This window comes from Gymnoscopelus microlampas (genome assembly GCF_963454915.1).
Source record: "Gymnoscopelus microlampas genome assembly, chromosome: 12".
Classification (NCBI taxonomy): domain Eukaryota; kingdom Metazoa; phylum Chordata; class Actinopteri; order Myctophiformes; family Myctophidae; genus Gymnoscopelus; species Gymnoscopelus microlampas.
This window is the reverse complement of record NC_139949.1, coordinates 10647533-10671006: the sequence shown is the minus strand read 5'-3', so window position 1 is coordinate 10671006 and position 23474 is coordinate 10647533. Positions and strand designations below refer to the sequence as shown.

The following is a 23474-nucleotide window of genomic DNA, read 5'->3' as shown; positions in this document are numbered from 1 at the left end:
CGTTGTGGGCTTGTAGATCGGCTATTTTTGGCAAAGAGGTATAGGTGTAGAGGGAAAAAAAGAGCAGACTAAGTAAACAAAAAAAAGTATAATTTACTTGAGCACCTGCCCCTCAAAATGTCTGCACGCCACTGAACCAGCGGCAACTTAATTCCCTGCCCAAAGGGATCAGAGATTTTACATTTATATTAAAACGAATACATCATTTGTTAATATTACTAGTATCATCAAGTATATAATTAATTACATCAGAAGTATCATTTGTCTCACGTGGCTTCCCACAATTTTCAAATGCTTCCAGTCATACAGTCTGGACCACGGAAGCTCTGTTGATGAGTAAAGGGGAGAACTGAAGCCCCGTCTTTAAAGTCGTGCAAATGTATCCTAATATGAATCAAAATCATCTACGTATATATAGCTTGCTGCTTAGCAGAAATGGCAATTAAAAAGTAAAATGTAAAGATATTTTAAAATTTTCGTGAACGGAAATAAATGACAAACTGATGCCAGGTTCCTGCCTCGGATTTCGGGAGGTGTAGTTCCAAACTCTAGCATTCGGAGATTGTGGAATAGTTGTCTGGCTGTCTGGCTACACGAGACTAAGTATCGTTTATTAATTTTGCGCAATGATGTGAAGAAGGTTATTCTGTCCACAGATACTACTCCGGTACAGTAGATGGCGATATGCAGCAATGGTTACAACCTAGCTAAATAACAGAAGAAGAAACCACTTCCTCTCTGCCACACACAGTACCACATGACAACAACAACAGCACAAAATGTCATTAAACAACTCATTAGCGAAGATGCCTTTTACATTCCAGTTGGAAAAAGGTGGAGACTTTTTCATGGTGGGATCAGAGGTATGTACTGTAGCAAATAATGAACTGTTTCTATGTTTGTCTCCCCAGTGTAAAGCTTCAATGTAGCATTTTACTCCTAGTTGATGCTGAACTGTTAATGTTAGCAATGTTACAGTCATTCCAGGTTGCATGATAATATAATATTATTAGTAACATTCTTATGAAATATCTCTATTTCACGTAGCTCTGGTCCATAGCGTTAGAAGGAGTTTCGAGCCTTTCCCTCCGGTTACCGGCTGGGCAGCCTCTCGTCTGTAGTAAAAAATAACCAAAACATGTAATGGACGGTTTTATGGAGTTGAAAGCCTACTCTATACGTGGGAACACTCTGAGCCCCCCACCTCACGTCTAAAATACACGTTTTAGCCAGAAAAGAAAACATTTCACCGGAAGGAAAAACATGTTTGGTTGCTCTACTGCGCCCTCTACAGATCTATATATATATTTTATTTTCTATTAATGTCCAAAATGTACCATGTTCAGTTTCAACAATTCCCGCTACATGGGTATTTCGTGGCATCGCAACGCATTGTGAGCTTGTAGATCGGCTATTTTCAAATGGCCGGGGGAAAAAAATATATATTCAAAATGTAATTGAGTAAAAGTACAAAAGTATTGGTATCAAAATGTGCTTAAAGTACATTTGCCGACTTATATAGGCAGAGATGTGAGGGAGAGGGGCAGATATGAGAGAAGAGAAGACTTTTCAGTAGACCCTCTATGCCTTTTCGTCGCAACCTGGGGATACAACCATGAGATCTGGCTGTTATCTGAATAATTGCACAACGGGATAAACTGTTCTTTCAGTAGGACTCAAGTTGACAGTGATACACTACACCACTTCACACACATCCACACACAATGGATGTAAAACATCCCAATACTATAACAATGATCCAGGCGGTCTGAGGTGTCCCGCCTGCTTGTGGTCGGTCAGCTTGTACGGTTTTTATTTTTTTCATTTTCTCACACAGCAACAAATAAATAGGCTACAGATCTCTCTTGCACTAGCCTCTCTCTAATGCCCATACGCGTGATCGTTTGCGAGATTATGAATGGACTTGGGGCTATGGGTTGTGGGCAGAAGGCCTGCACAAAGTTAACAAATCAAATAATGTTTAAGTATGATCAACTGTCTAATTAATGTTAGCCCTGAAACATGACTGTCATACAAGCGTCATGTGAACCATGGCTAAATTAATGTATGCCCCGTCACACGATGCGTGTTGCAGATGCGATGCGCAGTGTTTCAAAACTTTAGTTGCTATAGTTACTTTGTAGATTTTGATTATTATTCCAAGACATACATTAACCACTTCAGCCTTATATAATCGTTGGCTATTTGAAAATAGCAGAACTAAGCTCACAGATCTGCTACACTTCAGAAAACCTGCCGGCTTGCAGTTGCACTTAATGTCAACCTGTTGCATTTGACCAATGAAATGAATGAATTCCTAATGATATAATTATGCACGTGAAAACAGAACTACAAACTCACAACACGTTTGGATGCAATGCGTTGTGAGTTTGTAGATTCGATATTTTCAGCCGGTAACCGCCCAACTCACTCCAAATCCAACTCACTCCAAATCGCGCCCAACTCACTCCAGACATCTCACTCCACACACTTGCCCAACTCACTCCACACACTTGCCCAACTCACTCCACACACTTGCCCAACTCACTCCACACACTTGCCCAACTCACTCCAAAAATTATTATTGAGTACAATATTGAGGAATTAAGTACACTATTGAGGAATTTGTTACTTTTAACTCTATTCTGTTTTAGGCTTGGTTAAAGTTTTAAATACTGTCCCTACAAAACAACTTAATGGTTCTGGGGGGGGGGGGGCTCGCTGGCCACTTTGGCACTTGGAGTCCAGTGTTTGTTACATGTCTTATTCTATTGTTGGTCAAATCAAGAGGTTTAGGGTTAGGGTTAGGGTTAGAATGTAAGAGTCTCCACCGATTCAACCCCCCCACACACACACACACACACACACACACACACACACACACACACACACACACACACACACACACACACACACACACACACACACACTATAATATTATAATTTATAGCTGCAAAGTAACTAGTAAAACAAATACATTTAGTGGAGTAAAAAAACAATATGTGGATCCAATATGTAGTGGAGTAGAGGTAAAACCATTGGAAGTTGGGAATACTCAAATAACGCACAAATACCCAACATTGTACATAAGTACAGTACTTAAGTTAATGTACTTAGTTACTTTACACCACTGACACATTGAACCAATATTACACTGGTGACATTGCATGGAGTGAGTTGGGTTTGGTCCTGGAGTGAGTTGGCTATGGTCCTGGAGGGAGTTGGTCTTTGGTCCTGGAGGGAGTTGTCCCAGCCCTGGAGTGAGTTGGGCGAGCCCTGGAGTGAGTTGGGCAAATATTTCTTAAGTCTTCATGGAGTGAGTTGGATTTGGAGTGAGTTGGGCGGTATTCTTTCAGGTAAGCCCCACCTACCAGGTTTATTGACCAATCATACGTCCCAATGCTTAATGTATGGACGTGTCGCACCATGAAAATAGATGGACAATATATCAACATAACAAGTTTGTTCTTTGAACATATTCTATCCACCATTTAACTACCAGATACCAGAGAGCAGCTGCAGAAATTGCCACACTACACGTTGAAATAAAATAACACATTTCAATGGGGCGGTGCTAAGAATCTGGGGGCGTTAACTGAGAAAGGTACCGTTCGTTGTCCAGAGCCATTCAGAGCAAGCTTTTTGAAGCTCGCGCGAGAACGTGTAGTCAACCACTGTATAAAGTCAATAATATAACATTTATTATTATTGCTGTTGTTGGTTGACCCTGTCTCCTCCAGGTGGGAAACTACTATCTGCACCACCACCACCCGCACTTATGGAAGAGACTGGCCTCAATCCAGGAGAGGAAGGAGTTGAAGAAGACCATTGTTGGTTCATCAATTGGTGAGTTATGGAGCTTTGTTTTGATTAGATACAATCAATATCGAGTGCTCGGGTGGCACAGTGGTAAAGTCCCTGCCCACCCCTGGAGGTTGTGGGTTCGAATCCACCGTGGTGCATCCGACAAAGCCGGATGCACCACTGTCAGCTGGGAGTGTTGTGCGGGTGGAGTAGTACGAAGGCTCTACGTCTTCCTGGTGGGGTTCCTCACTGGCAGGTGAGTTAGTAGGATACGACAGAAATGTGTGTGGAGAGGAATCAATTGTCATAATGACTAAATTGGGGAGAAAAGGGGGTAAAAAAAGAAATAAAAAGATACAAGCAATATCGGTATCGGTCTATTTGACCATGCAAATAATAGGCTATCTAACGATACGATTTGAATCACGATACTAGGTTCACAATATGTTTTTTTTTCACAACCTTTTTAAACAAAATTATTTTTCAGACAAATTACTGAAAAACCTTGATTATTTCTCACACAAATCATGTATCGGAATTTTCTCTTATCATTTTCAATATATGAAATTAAATAATGCCTTTTTATTCTTGAGGTACATGCATTAACTGTAAGGTACACATTAAGGCATAGGTATACTTCTTTCTTTGTAAAATAATAACTTTAAATATATGTCTTTAAAATGAAAGACATGAATGAATTAAATTTTATAAGATATATCCCAGATGAAATAAATAAAATATAAAGAAAACCTCTTCAAATAAATAAACAAAGGCTTAGCCTTTGTTTCAAGCTTGGGATTTATTTATTATTTTTATTTTTTATCTATGGTACATTCTCAGTATACAGGAACACACTTAAAACAACACATTTATGTAATAAGGGAAACTTACAACTGATAGGCTTCTAATGAAAACTGCTTATCTGGAGCACCTCAGTGCAGCCGAAGAGTTCAATGAATTATAATCTAATTTAATAATTTAACAATTGTATCAGACCGCTGACAACGTCAAACTCCTTTCAACACTGTTGTTCAGATATTATTAATCAATTAATTCTTATCCAATCTCTCATTTGGAGCACCTCAGTGCCCTACAGAGTTTAAATCATCAATGTCGTCAGACGGGGGAGGGGGTCCTCTCAGTAAACGGTAAAGTTTGGGCCATTCGTCAATCAAATAAACATATAGGCCCACATGTGATGCACATTTCCCTCTTTATGCAGCGCTAGCGCCTAGTCGTTTTGGATTTCATAGTCTGAGAGGACGCTTGGCCGGTTGTTCAGTGAGTGATGACCGAACGCAGGCAGAAATAACAGGGCCCCTGAAGGGACAAAATAGTAGGCAGTGAACAAGGAGGGGAGTCTAACTAGATTGCGTCCTCTGCTGTTTGCATCGCGATACATTTTTTATTTCACCGATTTAAATCGTAACCAGTTTGAATCGATTTTAACACATTGCCTGCCAAGGTCCTTTCAAAGCCAATGTCCTTTCTTTTTTTTTCCACAAGAGGATGCTCTAACACAACTTTGGAATGATCCTTTGACCCTGAAAGAAGGAATAGGATGTGCATAACATCATCCCAAAAAATGACACTTCCCTCCAATCCTATGTTAAAAGTTGTAGGAAAACACAAGTAGCTTGGATTTATTTTTTATTGGCTATCTATTTTTATTGGTTATTATCACCTGGACATAGAAAGATCCATGGTCACCATAACAACAAAGCTGAACTTGTATTGTTGTGAACAGAAATGTTACATCAACCCAAAATTATTATTTTTTCTTTCCTATTTCCAATCTACAGGCCGTAGAGTTATTCTGCTGAAGGCATCAGAATGTGAAAAGATCTTTCAGGGCAATAATGAGAAATACAAAGCAGTTTCCATCAGCACAGAACCTCCAGTGCGCATCAGGTAAGTTCTGCCTCCTCTGTAGTTTCTCCAAAGCCTGCAGTAGGGAAGCTATTAGAGCTGAGCGTTATAAGACAAAATCACAGTATATTGGACAAAATGCATCATTGATATTGTGACGATAATATCGTATTGTGACGATAATATACATTTATATTCATATTTTTTTCAAAAGTTGCAAAAATGGCACATCTTTCAGATTTTTCCCAAAATAGACCTACCACCTGTGAGCTTGAATATGGCCTATTGTTTCTATTTTGGAACATTTTGGAGAAAAAATAAAGAAACAAGATTTAAGTATAAAAGAAACACCAGAGCAGCATCTTTGGCATCCCCTGGGGGTCGCCAAAGATCACAGGGCCTTGTCCATGAGTCCTGTCTGTTTTGAGGTAGTCAAAAGTTAGTGGTAGATTAGAACATCATAACGCATTTCTAAGCACTGTCTCTGCACTGTCTCTTCTCATCTTACAGTATTTTTAAGCCTATAACATTTAACATGTACATAATTGAAAAGAACAGAAATAACACTGTTAACTCATTGACTGCCAGAGTCAAAACATCGTCTATGGCTGCCCTTGGCAGCAATTCCGAGCATTTTCACTAACCTTTGAAAGAGTATTGGAGTATTTTTCTTCACAAAGATCCAGCTGCCGATCGCTTTAAAAGATGTAGCCGAGTCTTGTAGACTCGTAGAAAAACAATTGTGCCACCGCGATAATCCATTCCATAATTGTGGCCAGTTGAATTTGGCTTGTTTTCGCCCAAAAAAACGGAAATCAGAGAAAAATGTATCTTTCTAAATCCTTTAACATTAGATCAGACGGGCTGGGTTTGTTGTGATCACATTATTTCCGGGTCTACTGTTCTCCAGAAGTCAGAAGGTTTGGGGTTTCTCAGCTTTTGTCAGATCAAAAGGGGGGCTCCAATGATTTGACCAACGGTTGACAATTAATGCACTTGAGGTCCTGGTATAGAGCCCTGGGGGACCCCGAAGTACAGTATTATAGGTTGTAAGTGTCTAGACTCTAAAGTGTGTGTGTTAGAAGGAATTTCAAGTGTGACTGTTCCATTTCTTCCTAAGCTTTGATGATGATGACCCTGCAGTGAACCATGAGAATCCCTCCCAAACAGAAGTGATGCTCCCCATTCATCTAGACATGGAGATAGATGGACACAAACGTCCAGATGACACATGGGAGATTAACGGTATAAACAAACTCTCAATATCACTGCTTCAACAAGTTTCAAAACAATCAATTAATGTGTTAGACTGTTGTTGCGCGTCGTTTTCAGTTTTGTCTGCCGAAAACCGCTCTCCAAAGTCATGATCAGGTTGGTAGAACTGTCATGATCATGACATTTTAGATGACGATTAATTGTCAAACAAATAATTGTGAATGAATTAATGACATGAGCTTTGATTGGTCCATTTTGAGGGGACAAACATACATATATACTGCACACACAGTACATACAGACAAACCCTGTTCAGCTTGGCTAAAGCCAAATATACTCCCAAATCGTCCCCTCTGAAGTCGGGGCTCGAAATTGCAACTGTTTTGGTCTCATATGCTACCAAAATGTAGTCCCTGATATTATTGGGAGCATTTCTGCGATTGTAAATTATTCCTAAGAATCATATGATGGTGAGACCAACTCAGAACTTGGAGTGAAGCAATGCTCAAAGAAAAATGCTCCCCTTGCCCTGCCACGTAGGAAAAACCTGGTGTGCCTGGTGGTGAGCTGACAGTCAGCAGGTACTCTGGTGCTCTGTAACATGGAGATAGTTTGCTCATTGGAGCGATGGATTGGAGACGTCACTGAGAAACAACATCGATCGTAGAAAGAAACAGGAGGCAGGGCTGCTTCACGTGACGTGATCACCAAATGGTCTATCAATTAGAGGAGAATAAAAGGAAAAGAAAACACACTGATCTGGTTGCAAGTGTAGAGGGCCATTTGATTTGATGCCTCACTCTGACTGAAGAGATAGATGGAAGAGGGACAGAGAGCCAGGAGACTATGTTCAAATACCACCAAAGTGGAAAAAGCGATAAGGATGCAAGACGGGCTCAGATGCACATTTCTTCTACTTATTGAGAACGCTAACGCGTTTTGGCCTGACCCTTTCTCAGAGCAGATTAAGCCGATTTTTTAATATGATCTGAGGAAGGCTAAGGCCGAAACACATTAGCGTTCTCAATAGAATAAATGTGCATCTGAGCCTGTCTTGCAAACTTTATTTTGGAGTGCCACTCTTTCCACTTCAGTGGTATTTGAATTTAGTTGTATCTTTAGCTGAGCACACACTGCTTAAACAAAAAAAGGCATTCTGAGGAAGCACACCTGTTTGTTTCTTAGCCAGGAGACTGTTTTAAATCCTGGCCCCGGGTCATCACATTAAGCCCCAGTGTCCTACCATGCATTTGTATGTCTAACTTCACCATATTATGTTAGGGTACTTGTAAACTGTACTGTTATATTGTTTTGTTTTAGAAAATAACATCCCATGTAGCACAATTATTCATTTGTTTGGCAAAGTAACTCAATTTATGAATTCAGATTACCGTACCTTTCCATATGTATTTTAAGCCGAGAAGTTTTCTTGCTATAACGTTGAAGATTTCTCAGAACAGTTTTCAGAAACCCCTCTAATAACAGTTATTAATGTAATTACATATAAGTATTAACACCTGTAAGTATATGCTATAACATGTAATTATTAACTGTGGTTCGTCTAAGCAAGAGATAACGTATTTTGTACAACAAGAAAGATAGAATAATTGTATTTACATTTTAGGAATCCAGTGGTCACCATCATGTTATTCTTCTGATCCTAGACTTCCTGAACGTGGTTGTGTATGAAGACGGGGTTTCTCCTGAACAGGAGAAGAGCCCCAGTCTGCACCAGGAGGAACCAGAGCCTACTCACATTAAAAAGGAGGAGTTACTTCAAAGACCAGAGGAGCCTGATGGATCAGTGTTACAAGCAGGGAAAAGTATAGATGATGATGAAGTAGTCATCTCTTCACACTGTTCTGTAATTGAAGTCAAAGTTGAAGTCAAACAGGAATCTGACACTGAAGTCACTGATGAAAATGATGAGTGGGAGGAGACCAGCACAGGTCAGTAGGCTTTAAACACACTGACATCACATAAGACACAAAGGGCATGGAAATAGCAGATCTACAAGCTCATAATGCGTCGCAGTGTGAGCTTGTAGATCTGCTATTTTCAAATAGGTTTAAAGCGCTCTTTAATTCTTTAATTATTTTGGGCTTGTTTTCATAGACCAGGTTGCTTATTTCTCTCACAACCTGGCAACCACGCCTGGCAAACACACGCAATAAAAGTCACTCCTGAGTCGACAAATTAGACAAAAACAATGCTTGTCTACAAAACTTGCGTTTCACCCCCTACTGCACTGTGGTATATTATTTATGTGTGTGTTTAAGGAATGGCTGGGCTCATAAGGTCGCAAACCGACGGCAGCGGTGTAAAGTAACTAAGTACATTTACTCAAGTACTTCCACGACGTCGTGCAACAAACAACGTGGGTCTTTTTTTGGAGAAGACCTTTTTCTCACTCTACTGCTAAGGTCGCCAAAAGAACTGCATGCAAACGGATATAAAACATCCGTTAGGTCGAGTGCAGTCCCCAACTTGACGGGCCGGTCCTGGGCGCTACGGTGGGGTCCGGAGGGAGCGGTGGGGGAGACAAAACGGCCACCTTTATGTCGGTAGGCGCTCGTTGCGTCGGACCTTGTATGTCACTTTAGCCAGTTGTGTGCGTGGGGGTGATTTTGTCTTAAAATGAGGTGTAGTCTGGCGCGATCACGGCACAATGCTATGTTCCCCACAAACTTTGCGCTTCAAGCTAAGACCGGCTCCGAGCTGGTCTTATCTGTTTGGCGCAGTGAGGCGCAGGTGTTTCATCACTATCTACACAGCGCAATGACACCAAACGCATTGCAGCTCACCATCAAAGGGGAGATGACGACGGACAGTGTACTGCACAACCGTCCGTCATGCTTTAATAAGTGGCTTAAAAACAACCTAACTGAAGAGTAAGCATGCAATCTATGAATTGTATTTATCAATTATGTAAAGATATCACATACATCTCTTGGACATGAGGAGTTATTATAGCTACTGGTGGAAGAAGTAAAAAGCAGCAGCACCTGCTCAACCCATTTCAATCCATCCGATCTGAACAAAACACTCAGGTTCAGCAATTGAGGTGGCATTTCAACCACTGGAAATAATAGATCAGATGTTTCTGGTGCAGCTCTAGCAGTCGGGTCCAATGACCAAGTATAAATGAAGCATAAGAATGTCTCTCCACTCTGTGCATTTTGAAGAGCTCTGTGAGGAAAGAGAGGGAGGGAAAGACATTGTCATGCAGCTGATAAATATTCTCAAATAGCTTACCTATCATAATGTAAGAATGTTGTAATGTGTAAAGATATCACAGATCTCTGTTGGGCATGAGACATTAGGCTTCAGTGATTCTGACCGCAGTAACGGCCGTTCACTGCGATGTTTTGGACCCCTCATTTCAGTATTTCGATGAGAAGAGCACTTTTGTTTCCTCAGCCTCTCCTGACATTATTATATCACATTATTAAGCTTGCATTCTTTCCCATCATGCACAAGGACATTGTTTTCTTCAGGAACTAACGCATTCCGGCCACGTAATGCGCCCTGTAGATAGTAAAATTGGCATGGACAAGACCCTAAGTCACCATAACCCTAAGTTCAGCCGTTAAAATAGGGCCCTCACTGTGGACTGTTTTTTAAAAAATGTAAAAAAGAATCAAGTTGACAAATGCACTCAACTGATTTCACAACATAATCCAAGTGATGGCAATTAATAAACCTAATGTAAGGATGTCATATTTTCCAAACTTTTGTCATTCCCAGGTGATATATCTTATTTACCTCCATCTGTGAGCCCTGTGACATCGAACAGTCCTGCTGCCAAGTCACAACACCCACAAAGAGATGAGCCTTCCACTTCTCTTCTGGCTAATATGAATCCAGCAGTGGTGGTCCTTCACAAACTCCCTCTGAACATGGTTCACCAGGCTCTCCGCTGTAAACAATGTGACAAGAGTTTCAGTCAGTTAAGTTCTCTGAAGGCACACCTGTTATATCACACTGTGACAAGTCATCTGAAGTCAAGTCATCTGAAGTCACAACTCCCCGTCGACGCTGAAGAAAGACATTTTCGTTGTAAACAATGTGACAAGAGTTTCCGTCAGTTATATGATCTGAAGAAACACCTCAGTTATACATACTGTAATGAGAGGGACAAGTCAAGAAAAGTCAGAATACTCAACGAAGATGTCACTTCAACGACACAGACATCACAAGCCAACACCAATGGTAACTAACTGTGGGCTGTGGTAATTGAAAAAACACGGCCCCTCACACATTAGACGGCCAATATCAGTCACCAGAACCAGGGATGTGTGTTTTCAATGAATCTAACATAGTTAAAATGGTGTTTAAAGTTACAATGGGTTCATAAGGGAGGGGGTGTGTCTAATATTAAATATCTTAATATTAAATCAAGCATCTTAAAAACTTTCTAGGGTGCACACTAAAGCCTGATTAGACATTAGAATGACTCTAGAACGGGTTTAAAGTGAAATACCCCTTTAAACAGACCAGGCTGGTTGCTTTTAAAGTTAGTGTAAGTGATATTTTTTGGTTAAAACAACAACAAAACGTATGTGACCACATCAGGACATAGAAAATGTTACATTGACCCACAATGATTATTTCTTTTTTTTTCTATTGCCAATCTACAGCCCCTAGATTTATTCTGCCTAAGGAGAAATACAATGCCGTTTCCATCAGCACAGAACCTCTAGTGCACATCAGGTAAGTCCTACCTCCTTTGTAGTTTCTCCAAAGCCTGCAGTAGGGTAGCTACAGTATTAGAGCTGAGCGTTATAAGACAAAATCTAAAATCACAGTATGTTGGACAATATGCATCTGTTGATATTTTGACGATAATATCGTATCGTGACCATAATATATATTTATATTTATATATTTTTTTCAAAAGTAACGAAAATAGCACATCTTTACGAATTTTCCCAAAATAGCAGACTTACCAGCTGTGAGCTTGAATATGGCCTATTGTTTCTGTTTTAGAACATTTTGGAAGAAAAGAAAGAAAAAAGATTTAAAGACGGGGTGCCATGATTTTCAGTGATTCCCCCCAAAAAAACATAATCATCAGGTATTATGGTTATACTAGGAGGAAGATTTTTTTTCAAAAAAGTGTACAGAAATTGTTTGTTTTTATGTGGACACGCCTCCAGTTCATTAAGTATACCTGGTTCTCACCTTAGCACCTCCTCCACCACCTCAGCACCACCCACCTGTCCTAGTCCCTCCTCCTCATGCCCACACCTGTTGTGTTATGATAATGAGGGGGAGGGTACAATTTTACTATGTCACTAAAGGGCTGTTTCTCTATTGGCACGTTTGACCCTCAAGGTTTCAGACTCCAGGTAGAAACTCAAAATAGTCAGAGAAGACATAAAACACCATACAAACACCACCAGGGGGCTTAATGAAGTTCTATCAACCTCATAGACACATGAAAAACAGAAAAAGTGCAAAACCATGGCACCACCTCTTTAAGTATGAAAGAAACACCAGAGCAGCATCTTTGGCATCCCCTAGGGGTCGCCAAAGATGACAGGGCCTTGTCCATGAGGCCTTGTCTCTTTTGAGGTAGTAAAAAAATGTATGGTAGAACATCATAACACATTTCTAAGCACTGTCTCTGCCTGGATCTTACAGTATTTGTCAGCCTATAACTTTTAACATGTTTCTCTATTGAAAAGAACATAAACAACACTGTTACATTTAGCCACATGAACCCTAGCGTCCCTATTCTCGATGTGTGGACATTTGGTGAAAATAGCTGCTATTTTAACGATTTTACATTACAGTGAAGGTGCACTTGAGGTCCTGGTATAGAGCCCTGGGGGACCCTGGTTAACTAAGTACAGTATATAGGTTGTAAGTGTCTAGACTCTAAAGTGTGTATGTTAGAAGGAGATTTTAAGTATGACTGTTCCATTTCTTCCTAAGCTTTGATGATGATGACCCTGAAGTGAACCTTGAGAATCCCTCCCAAACAGAAGTGATGCTCCCCATTCATCTAGACATGGAGATAGATGGACACAAACGTCCAGATGACACATGGGATATGAACGGTATAAACAAACACCCAAAATCACTGCTTCAGCAAGTTTCACAACAATCAATTCATGTGGACCAAATCAGATTTGGAGTTTCTAAAGCCTTATTTATACTGTAGTTGCACGTCATTTTTGTGTGCCGAACACAGCTCTCCAAAGCCATGACACATAAAACTGACTTGTCCTGAATATAACAGACTGCATCAGGAGATGAAGTTGGCAGAACTGTCATGATCATGACATTTTAGATGACAATTAATTGTCAAACACATAATTGTGAATGAATTAATGACATGAGCTTTGATTGGTCCATTTTGAGGGGACATACATACGTATATACTGTACATACAGACAAACCCTGTTCTCGACAGCTTGGCTAAAGCCAAATTTACTCCCAAATCGACCTCCCCTATGGAGTCGGGTCTCGAAATCGCAACCGTTTTGGTCTCATATGATACCAACATTTTGTCCCTGAGATTGTCGGGAGCATTTCTCCGATTGTAAATTATTCCTAAGAATCATATGATGGTGAGACCAACACAGAACTTGGAGTGAAGCAAAATGAGTGCTCCTCTTTCTTGCCCTGCCATGTAGAAAAAACCTGGTGTGCCTGGTGGTGAGCTGACAGTCAGCAGGTACTCTGGTGCTCTGTAACATGGAGATAGTTTGCTCATTGGAGCGATGGATTGGAGACGTCACTGAGAAACAACATTGTAGAAAGAAGCAGGAGGCCGAGCTGCTCACCTGACGTGAGCACCAAATGGTCTATCAATTAGAGAAAAAAAAGAAAACACTGATCTGGTTGCAAGTGTAGAAGGTCATTTGATGCCTTATTCTCACTGAAGAGATCGATGGAAGAGAGACAGAGAGCTAGGAGACTATGTTCAAATACCACCAAAGTGGAAAAGGCGGCACTCCAAAATAAAGGATGCAAGAGAGGCTCAGATGCACATTTCTTCTACTTATTGAGAACGCAAACGCGTTTTGGCCTCACCCTTCCTCAGAGCACATTAAGCAGATGTTTTATCTGCTCTGAGGAAGGCTAAGGCCGAAACGCATTAGCGTTGTCAATAGAAGAAATGTGCATCTGAGCCTGTCTTGGAGTGCCGCTCTTTCCACTTCGTGGTATTTGAACTTAGTTGTATCTTTAGCTGAGCACCCACTGCTTAAACAAAAAGGCGTACTGGCTGAGGTAGCACACCTGCTTGTTTCTTTTTTCGTTGTGAGCTTGTAGATCTGCTATTTACGGCATGCAACACCAGTGTGCAACTACGTAAGTATGTTGTACTCCTTTCCCCCTGTCATTAATTTATGCCTTAAAAGTAGAACGGATTTACCACTGTGCAGTTATGGAAGGAGATCTGTATCCAAAATATTAAATCCCAGGAATAATGGAAGACACTAGAGTTTTAAATTGAAAGTGAATTACGCTACGTAACAGGTAGGATCTAATTTTGTTGACAGGGAAGGACCAGCAGTAATTAACATAAACATATGATTCCGTTCTTTTGCATTAAAATAAGCAGCGGAACAATTGCTATGTTTGCCAATCGGAGATTAGAGAGGATTTATTTGTCTCTCACAAAAGTCACTCATACAGGTGCCAATGCAAATACTACGGTGCGGTGTTTGTTTCATTTGGGACGGTATCATCATGATAGGTTTTCAAAGCAGCCTATATATTGGATTGTTCCTCCAGAGATAATGCATTAAATCACTCCCACGTATGATCGTGGTACAGTCATGTGATGTCATCGAGGCGTTGGTGATCAAAGAAGGTTCGGACTGACTGCCATTGAGAGCAGAGATGAGGTGGGCTGAAAAGTTGAAACGGGAACGCTGTTCGGGTGCAAAAGCTCAGAGAACCGGGAGCAATGGAGCATGTTTTTGTTGTGTGTGCAAAAGAAAGCTGATTTTATGGCAGCAATGGTAAAAAAAAGAAGCTTTTTTCCACCATAATAATGCAACACTACAGTGCTACCGGGTGCATCAACAACATGTGAGGATGCACGCGAATCAATGACAGATCGCGTGTAATCATAACTATACAACAGGGATCTTCAATGTTTTTCAGGCCAAGGACCTCTTAGCTGAGAGAAAGATGAAGCAGGGACCCCCCACTACATATTGTGTTGCAGATTAAACTTATTCATAGGTTTCATAGATGGATTCATAGACTTGTTTGACAGCATTATCATCAGTGTTTGGTCAATTCATTTATGTTTGTTTTTGTTTTTTGTTATACATATTTTTTCTATTAATATGTTGAATTCATGTTAATGTGTATTTTCAGATGTTTGCACACAATGCTTAGTAAACTTGACCTTTGAGGCTCTGTACTTGGTCTGCTCTTGTTCCACTCTACACCAAATCTCTAAGCCAAAAATAGCAGATCTACAAGCTCATTGTGAGCTTGTAGATCTGCTAATTTTGGCAAATGTAGGGATGCTGGGGTTCAAATAGTCAATGTAAAACAAAAAGTTCCTATCACACAAAGATTTGGCGGCCCCCCTGTCGCAACTGTAGGTGTCCCCCTGTTGAAGACCACTGCTCTAAATCATAGATTAAGTGAGGTAAAACGTTCTCCAGTAAACAGTTTATCCATTATGTTAGAATTTTAGCCGACAAACCGATGGGTCTTAAACTGTCTCTCTTCCCTAATGCAAGGTGCACAATGGTTCAAATGACCACTGAAGGCTACATGTGAATATGATGAGTGTCTTCCTCTGGGTTTTTTCAACTTTAACACACTGCTGCTATGCACCATGTGGCTGCAAAGTCAATCGCTACAGTAATCATTTTAAGATATGAGTATTTGAATTGGCCTGACTAGCAATAGAATACAACAGAGCTTCAGAAGTTGCTTCTATAAAATGAAGCATGGATTGGCACACACACATTCACAGTGAAGGGAACTTCAGGGAAACACCATTTTACCACCCCAAAAATTGGTGTGCGCTTTGCACGCCATGTTATTAATTTATGATTTTCTCTTACACCGGCTCTTATCCCTGTCTAGGACAGGGGTAGACCGATGCAAGGTTGGGGGGTTTTACATATTGGGACATGGTCTAAAAATCATTTTCAGTCTTGGGATTTGTTTTGCTTTAATCCCTGTATATGAATTCAAATTACTGTGCATTTCCATATATGTATTTTGAGCGAAGTTTTCTTGACTCTAATAACATGTAGTCATTAATGTAATAACCTGTAATTATCTGTAATAACATGTAGTTATTAACTGTGGTTCGTCTAAGCAAGAGATAACATATTTTGTACAACAAGAAAGATAGAAGAAATTGATTAACATTTTAGGAATCCAGTGGTCACCATCATGTTGTTCTTCTGATCCTAGACTCCCTGAACGTGGTTGTGTATGAAGACGGGGTTTCTCATGAACAGGAGAAGAGCCCCAGTCTGCTCCAGGGGGAGCCAGAGCCTCCCTACATTAAAGGGAATCAGGAGGAGTTACTTCAAAGACCAGAGGAGCCTGATGGATCAGTGTTACAAGCAGGGAAAAGTATAGATGATGATGTAGAAGTCCTCTCTTCATACTGTTCAGTAATTGAAGTCGACCTGGAATCTGACACTGAAGTCACTGATGAAAATCATGAGTGGGAGGAGACCAGCACAGGTCAGTTAACACCAACGGTAACTAACCGAGAACCGTTAGACATTAAAGTGACTCTAGAAGGGTTGCAAAGTGAAATACCCATTTAAACAGACCAGGTTGGTTTTATTTAAAGGTAGGGTAAGTGATATATGTTGGTTAAAACAACAACACATATGTTAAAAGCTTAAAGCTCTATATTCTGGTAGTAATCATTGCTGTAGAGTGTTTGTTCAGTCACAGGGGTCTCCCTGTCTCTCCAGCTCTTTAATAAATAGAAAATACATTTTCAGGTAGGTGATACATTTTCAGCCAATCAGGAGAGTGTACCCATGTATCAGATTCATTTGTATAGTGTTCCAGTTCCAATTTTGTCTGCTCATTTATTTGTGTCATCACTTCCAATTTCACTTGTTTAATATGTATCCTAACTGAGTTCTCTGTCCTGATTGGATCAAATTGGTATCCCAACCTGAAAATGTATATTCTGTTTAATAAAGAGCTGCTAGAGAGACATGGAGACTCCTGTTACTGAATAAAACACTCTAATAGCCAGTATTTAACACTTAATTTAAACAAAGAAAATCACTTGACCTTGGTTCAACACTTGAACCAATTCAAATTAAATAAACTATTACAATATATTTTGAGCGGAGAAGTTTTCTTGATAAAACTTTAAAGCCTGATTTCTCAGAACTTTTCAGAAACCCCTCTAATAACCTGTAGTTATTAACACCTGTAATTATCTGTAATAATATGTAGTTATTAACTGTGGTTTGTCTAAGCAAGAGAACACTTATTTTGTACAACAAAAAAGTTAGAAGGAATTGATTTACATCTTAGGAATCCAGTGGTCACCATCATGTTATTCTTCTGATCCTAGACTTCCTGAACGTGATTGTGTATGAAGACGGGGTTTCTCCTGAACATGAGAAGAGCCCCAGTCTGCACCAGGAGGAACCAGAGCCTTCACACATTAAAGGGAATCAGGAGGAGTTACTTCAAAGACCAGAGGAGCCTGGTGGATCAGTGTTACAAGCAGGGAAAAGTATAGATGATGATGAAGAAGTCATCTTTTTTTATATAATAAAAAAAGAAAAGAAAAACAAAACAAAAACACACTTGAACCAATTCAAACTATTCAAATTAAATAAACAATTAGAACAATAGGGATCAATTCAGCAACATGGTTCGGAGCTCTTTGTCCTGAAAGGCAGCAGCCCCTAGAAGGCTAGAAACAATACTTCCTCATTCGCAGTTGTTTGATCAGTACATGAAGGCTGCCTTAACATTTGCATGTCTGAGGGAAATAATGCACCTTGTGCACATATCAGCTGTTAGCTTAGCCCACCTATAGGGCATAGCAGTGGCGGACATTTTGTTGTGCCACAGAATGCCACACAAATGATTAAAATATTTTCGGAAATCTCTATGCAAAGGGAAATTAATGGGTTTTCGATCTGTGGCGCCACAAAATGACCGCCAATACTATGTCCTGTTATCAAAGTGGGGTTATAGTACCCCTGAGGTTATGTGGATCCATCTAGGGATTATGTGTATTATAATCCTTTCTAAATGACCCGTATTACTAAGTACATAACTGTTATATATTTGGGAACCACTGGCTTAAGCTGGGCTCAGACTACAGGAGTTTTAAAATCTATGAACCATTTGGAAGTCTGGTTGCATCAAACACACTACAGGATAATCTTATAAAATTCAATTATGAGATTAATTTAAACATGCACACACTACACTTCTGTTGTCCCCCTCGGACAGTAGTGTAATCATACAGGTAAACATCAAACATGTTCAATAATAATTATCTGGGCCGATCGTCTGTGAACAAATTGTCAGGTTAAAGATTGGATCTTTGAACCACTCACACGATAGGATAAACTTGCGAGCTAATCACCCCCGATCAGCCTCGGACGGGGAACAGACCTGACTCAAAATCACCCTGATTATCCTGCAGTGTGACCATAGTTTTAGCTAATAGACGGAAGCCAGGATAAAATGCTTCTCTTCAAATGGCCTACTGTAATCTGATTTTAACCTGGAGAACACATTATGTGAATGTTTTGTCCATTATTTTCATGTCATTATAAGTAATATGTTGCACAGATGATGGAGTGTTTACTACCCCTCTCTCTCTCTCTCTCTCTCTCTCTCTCTCTCTCTCTCTCTCTCTCTCAGTAGTGAGGTCCCAGAGTCCCAAGAAAGTGTTCATACGCCTTTACAGCTCAGGTCTTCCTCCATGAGTACATCATGAGAAGCCACAGCGACCTCTACAGCCAAATGCTGAGGAATGGACAGATCACCCCAGCATCCTTTTCAGCAAATCACCTACTCTATGACCAGCCAGAAACAATGAGACACAGTCTCATTACAGTCCTACACCAGAAGTAAAGACTTACACAGACTCCCTGAATCACACAGGAAAGAAATCACACATCTGTGATCAGTGTGGCAAGAGTTCCAATCAGTCATTTGACCTGAAGAGACACCGACTTGTCCACACTGGAGATAAACCTTTCCCTTGTAAACATTGCGACAAGAGTTTCAGTTACTCGGGTGGCCTGAAAAAACACCAGAATATCCATACTCTAGTTTTTTCCACGATGTTTCAGCCTGCTGGCCTTCCTCAGAATTTTTTATACTTTTATTGCAATTTGTACATATTACATTTCATGTTGACATATTATATTTTCTTGCATTTATATTGTTTTTCTTTTTATATACACCTGGTGTTATACACTAAATTAAAAAGCATTAAACAAAAAACATAATTACACATATCAAACACAAATGTTTTGTCTAGATTTACTTTCCAATTAGTCGTCTGTAATCTGTAATTCCATCGCGATCATTTTCTGCTTTAGCAGAAATACTGTATAACGTCGGGGCACTGCGCTGTCGGAGGAATGCGCTGTCGGACTAACGTATTGCACCCCCCGAGTCCACCGCAGCTAAAAACCCGAACGGACGGTCCATGCACTAGGTTGTGTTTTTTTCCCCCAAATGGGCACCGTAGTGTTTACAAGTGGACTTGGATGAAATCACGGGTGAAATCTCGTCTTGCGTGACTTCCGGAGGGGCGCATTTAACACACACTTTGGAGAGTTTTCTGTCAATATGAACACCAGATATCAACAAAAAAGAAACATAAAAATACGCTATCTAGCGCATGGACCGTCCGCTCAGGTTTTTAGCTGCGGTGGACTCGGGATGGAGTTATGAAATGTTTTACTGTACCACTCATCCTAGGATATAATAACATAGAAAGGTAAGATAAAAGCTACTCCGGAATTCTCCTTTAAGATATGCGGCTTTCATTTGTTTGTCCATCTTTCGTTTCTGTTGTTTTTTTTGGTCAAAGGTCGTCGTTGTTGATTCAGATCTGAGGTTCATTCCCCATCAGCTTGTATTTCCAATTATTTAGGTTACATCATTTGTGATTTCATAGTATTAGTTTGATTTAGGAATTAGGCGAGGACGCCACTTTCAGTCTGCCACCATGCTCCTGCGGCCAAAGTTTTTCATAATTTTCCTTGCCAACTTTGTGACAAGAGTTTCAATCAGTCGTTTTACCTGAAGAGACGCCACCTTGTCCACACAGGAGAAAAAACATTCCACTGTAAACACTGTGATAAGAGTTTTCACGATTCAGGTGCTGTGAAGAAATATGAACCTGTCCACACTGGAGTAAAGCCTTTTCCTTGTAAACATTGTGACAAAAGTTTAAATTAGTCAGTTGACCTGAAGAGACACCACCATATTCACACCAGAGAAACACCTTTCTATTGTTATGAGAGTGACAACATTTTCAATGAGTCAAGCAATCTGAAGACACATCAACTTCCACACCGGAGAAGAGCCATTCCCTTGTAAACATTGGGACAAGAGTTTCATACAGTCAGGTGGTCTGAAGTCACACCAGCGTGTTCATGCTCTGAAGAAAAACCTTTCCACACTAAACAAAGTGACAGAGTGATCTGAAGAGACACCAGTGTGTCCACACTGGAGAAAAACCTTTCCATTGTAAACATTGTGATAAGAGTTTAATTCAGTCAGGTGGTCTGAAGTCACACCAGTATGTCCATATTGTGGAGAAGAATATGAGAGAACATACATCATTACAGCTACCTACCCATGTAAATCCTCTACTTTGTCTACTTTCTGAACATTTTAAAACTAGTTTAACCCCCCCACCCCAATTGATTGTTTTATTTCAATCAAGTGTGTGTGTGTGTGTGTGTGTGTGTGTGTGTGTGTGTGTGTGTGTGTTTGTGTTTAGTATAATTGAATTGGATCAGTTCATGTCATGCACATATAGATGATAACTGTACTCTTTCTCTCATAATGCTAGATTCCATTCTCCATCTGAAATTACCCCCTTGTCTCAGGTCCCACATCAACAAGGCCGACCTCCATGGTGGTTTACACCAGTGCTGTCTGCCAGGTCCTGGCACCTGGACCTGGACCTGGTACATCCTTATCTCTTTCAGGAAATGAAAGTTTTTCAGGAAATGAAGAAAACCTTATATATTTTTTAAACAAAGCAATACTGCCTCATCAAAGTTGGTATAGTGACTTTATATATTGTCAGATACTTGCATGTGTCATTATATTATCACCACTTCACCCAAATCCAGTGCAAGTGGAGTTAGGAGTTTTGTACGAACAGAAATCCAGCTCAAGTGGAGTTAGAAGTCCGAACAGCTGACAATAGCTCCGCTGCTGAGGGAGAGGTTTCAAATAGGTCTAAATTCCCAAAAGCTAACAATGGATCTCCAAGCTCACACTACATCACAGCGTGTGAATGAATGCCCTGATGCTTCATGACACTTATTATATAGGCCTACAATAATAATCAGGACTTCACAGAGTTGGAGTTTGAACTTTATTGTCAAATTAGGTGAAATTGTTTTTCTTTTTCATGCACGCTCCATGTAGTAACTTCACAGGACAACTCAGTTGTTTCTAACGTGGTTATTTATTCAGCTTCTCACAGGTAGACAAACAGCCTCTTAGCTTGCCCTGTGCTGGTAACTGACTGACTTCCTGTATATATCCTCTGTGTACCCATCTAGGGACTTTGAACGGGCCTAACATTCTAGGTTCACATTATTACACTCCATTCATATTTTTCGAGGGAACGGTCGAGTCCACATAAGAAAATGGAAATCCATCTTGGTAAGTGAATAACTTTTAGATTTTGTATTTTGGAGTAAGAGTGGCACCTCTATGTCAATTTGGCTATTTACTTCCAAAGAATAATAAAGCATTTGGAATTGTTCAAACCATTACTTCATACCTGACTTGAGACCATTTTCCAAATATAGTATTTTTTAAAATATTTTTTTTACAGTTTGGGAGAAAAAATAAATGCCAATTTATAATTAGGGATGGAGCTCGTTAATTTGTATTGATAATAAGCACCTTATCATGCCTGCTTATTGATCCGAGCTTTTATCGAGCCCACTATTGATCTTTTTCTATTCATTTGTGGAAAGACTGCAACTCCCTGCAACTCCCTATTAATCCCTATAGTATAGATCAGTCCTCACTCAGGCGCCTGCAGCTGCACTGATACAAAAAATGCGAGAGCACATAACCCCAGTTTTAGCTGCCCTGCACTGGCTCCCTGTCAATTTTAGAATAGATTTTAAGCTTCTTTTCTTCACCTACAAATCTCTGCACGGCCTGGCCCCTTTATACCTGTCTGAACTTGGAGCCCTATATTCCAGAGAGAGCACTGAGGTCAGCCAACCAGTTGCTCTTAGAGGTTCCCATAACCTGGCTGAGGAGGCTGAGGAGTAGGGGTGACCGCGCCTTTGCTGCTGCTGCTCCCAGGCTCTGGAACAGCTTGCCCTTCTATATCAGAACTTCAGAAGTGCCAATTCTATTGAATTGGCACTTCTGCTGCTCCCAGGCTCTGGAACAGCTTGCCCTTCTATATCAGAAGTGCCAATTCTATTGAGGCTTTTAAATCCCTTCTTAAAACACACTTTTATTCCTTAACTTTTAATCACATTTAAGTTCATGTCTTGATCTCTTGTTGTATGTGATATGTGACTTTGTTGTTGTCACACTCACATACTTGTTTGATGTTTTTTGTCTCACCATGTACAGCACTTTGGTCAGTTTCGATTGTTGTAAATGTGCTTTATAAATAATGTTTGATTTGATTTGATTTGATTTGATTTGATTTGATTTGATTTGAAAGACGTGAGACAACAAAGAACCGGTAGCCTATGTTTTTTTATTGGCCGGTTGTGACTGTGTTTGTGGCTGACCACCATCTAAAATGAAATGATGACTAAAGTAAAACATATTTTTGCCTATCATTAATATTAGTGATAAGTGTTAAATGGCCTTATATTATGAATAGTATGCATACTGTAATAATTACTATAGAGCGTGCCAACTCGGCGTCACCACGGGGGGCGTTGGCATTGGGCGTGGCATTGGGCAATGTTAAGTCAACCTGGTTTTTACCCCTCAAAGATGTCCGCCGCTACCAAAAGACACTTGTTGACACCCCTTTCAGGAATTTTGGCACGCTCTATTAAAATCTCCATGTCTCTTCAGCTCTTTAAACAAAAAATGCATATTTCTTTTTTCTGTTCTTTTGTCTTTGTTTTAGCCAAAATATATCACTTACACTACATTTTACTAGGGTCTTCAAATACAGTACTTTTCTAACAGACAGAAGGCAAGTGACCTTTTTACTTTTGGAAAATAATATTGAAGAAACTGTTCACTGGTTAATGTGTGTACTACTGTCACTTTAAAAGCGTAACGTAGCGACGTCACAGGTTCGAGACGCCGTTAACTCCGCCCACTTTGGCCGCCATTAAACTTAGCTTGTTTGGTATGATTTGGTCGCGCCACCGCCATACATAGAGGTATAATATAACGTG

General features: G+C 40.1%; 1 protein-coding gene across 5 annotated transcripts; it reads left to right on the top strand.

Annotated features, from left to right (window-relative positions):
* Positions 1-766: 766 nt before the first annotated feature.
* Positions 767-19103, top strand: LOC311057841 (uncharacterized protein). Of its 5 annotated transcripts, none has more exons than XM_084074953.1 (11): positions 767-863; positions 3741-3846; positions 5607-5715; positions 6794-6918; positions 8553-8837; positions 10636-11100; positions 11529-11601; positions 12829-12953; positions 16294-16572; positions 17432-17596; positions 18772-19103. In XM_084074953.1, exons 1-11 carry the CDS (start codon positions 780-782, stop codon positions 18807-18809), a joined length of 1854 nt encoding a protein of 617 aa, XP_083931079.1. In that variant the 5' UTR covers positions 767-779; the 3' UTR covers positions 18810-19103. The 5 variants fall into 5 exon arrangements, with proteins under 5 accessions (XP_083931079.1, XP_083931078.1, XP_083931081.1 ...); XM_084074952.1 differs by having other exon boundaries at positions 18745-19103; XM_084074955.1 differs by lacking the exon at positions 17432-17596 and having other exon boundaries at positions 16294-16458.
* The last annotated feature ends 4371 nt before the right edge of the window (positions 19104-23474 follow it).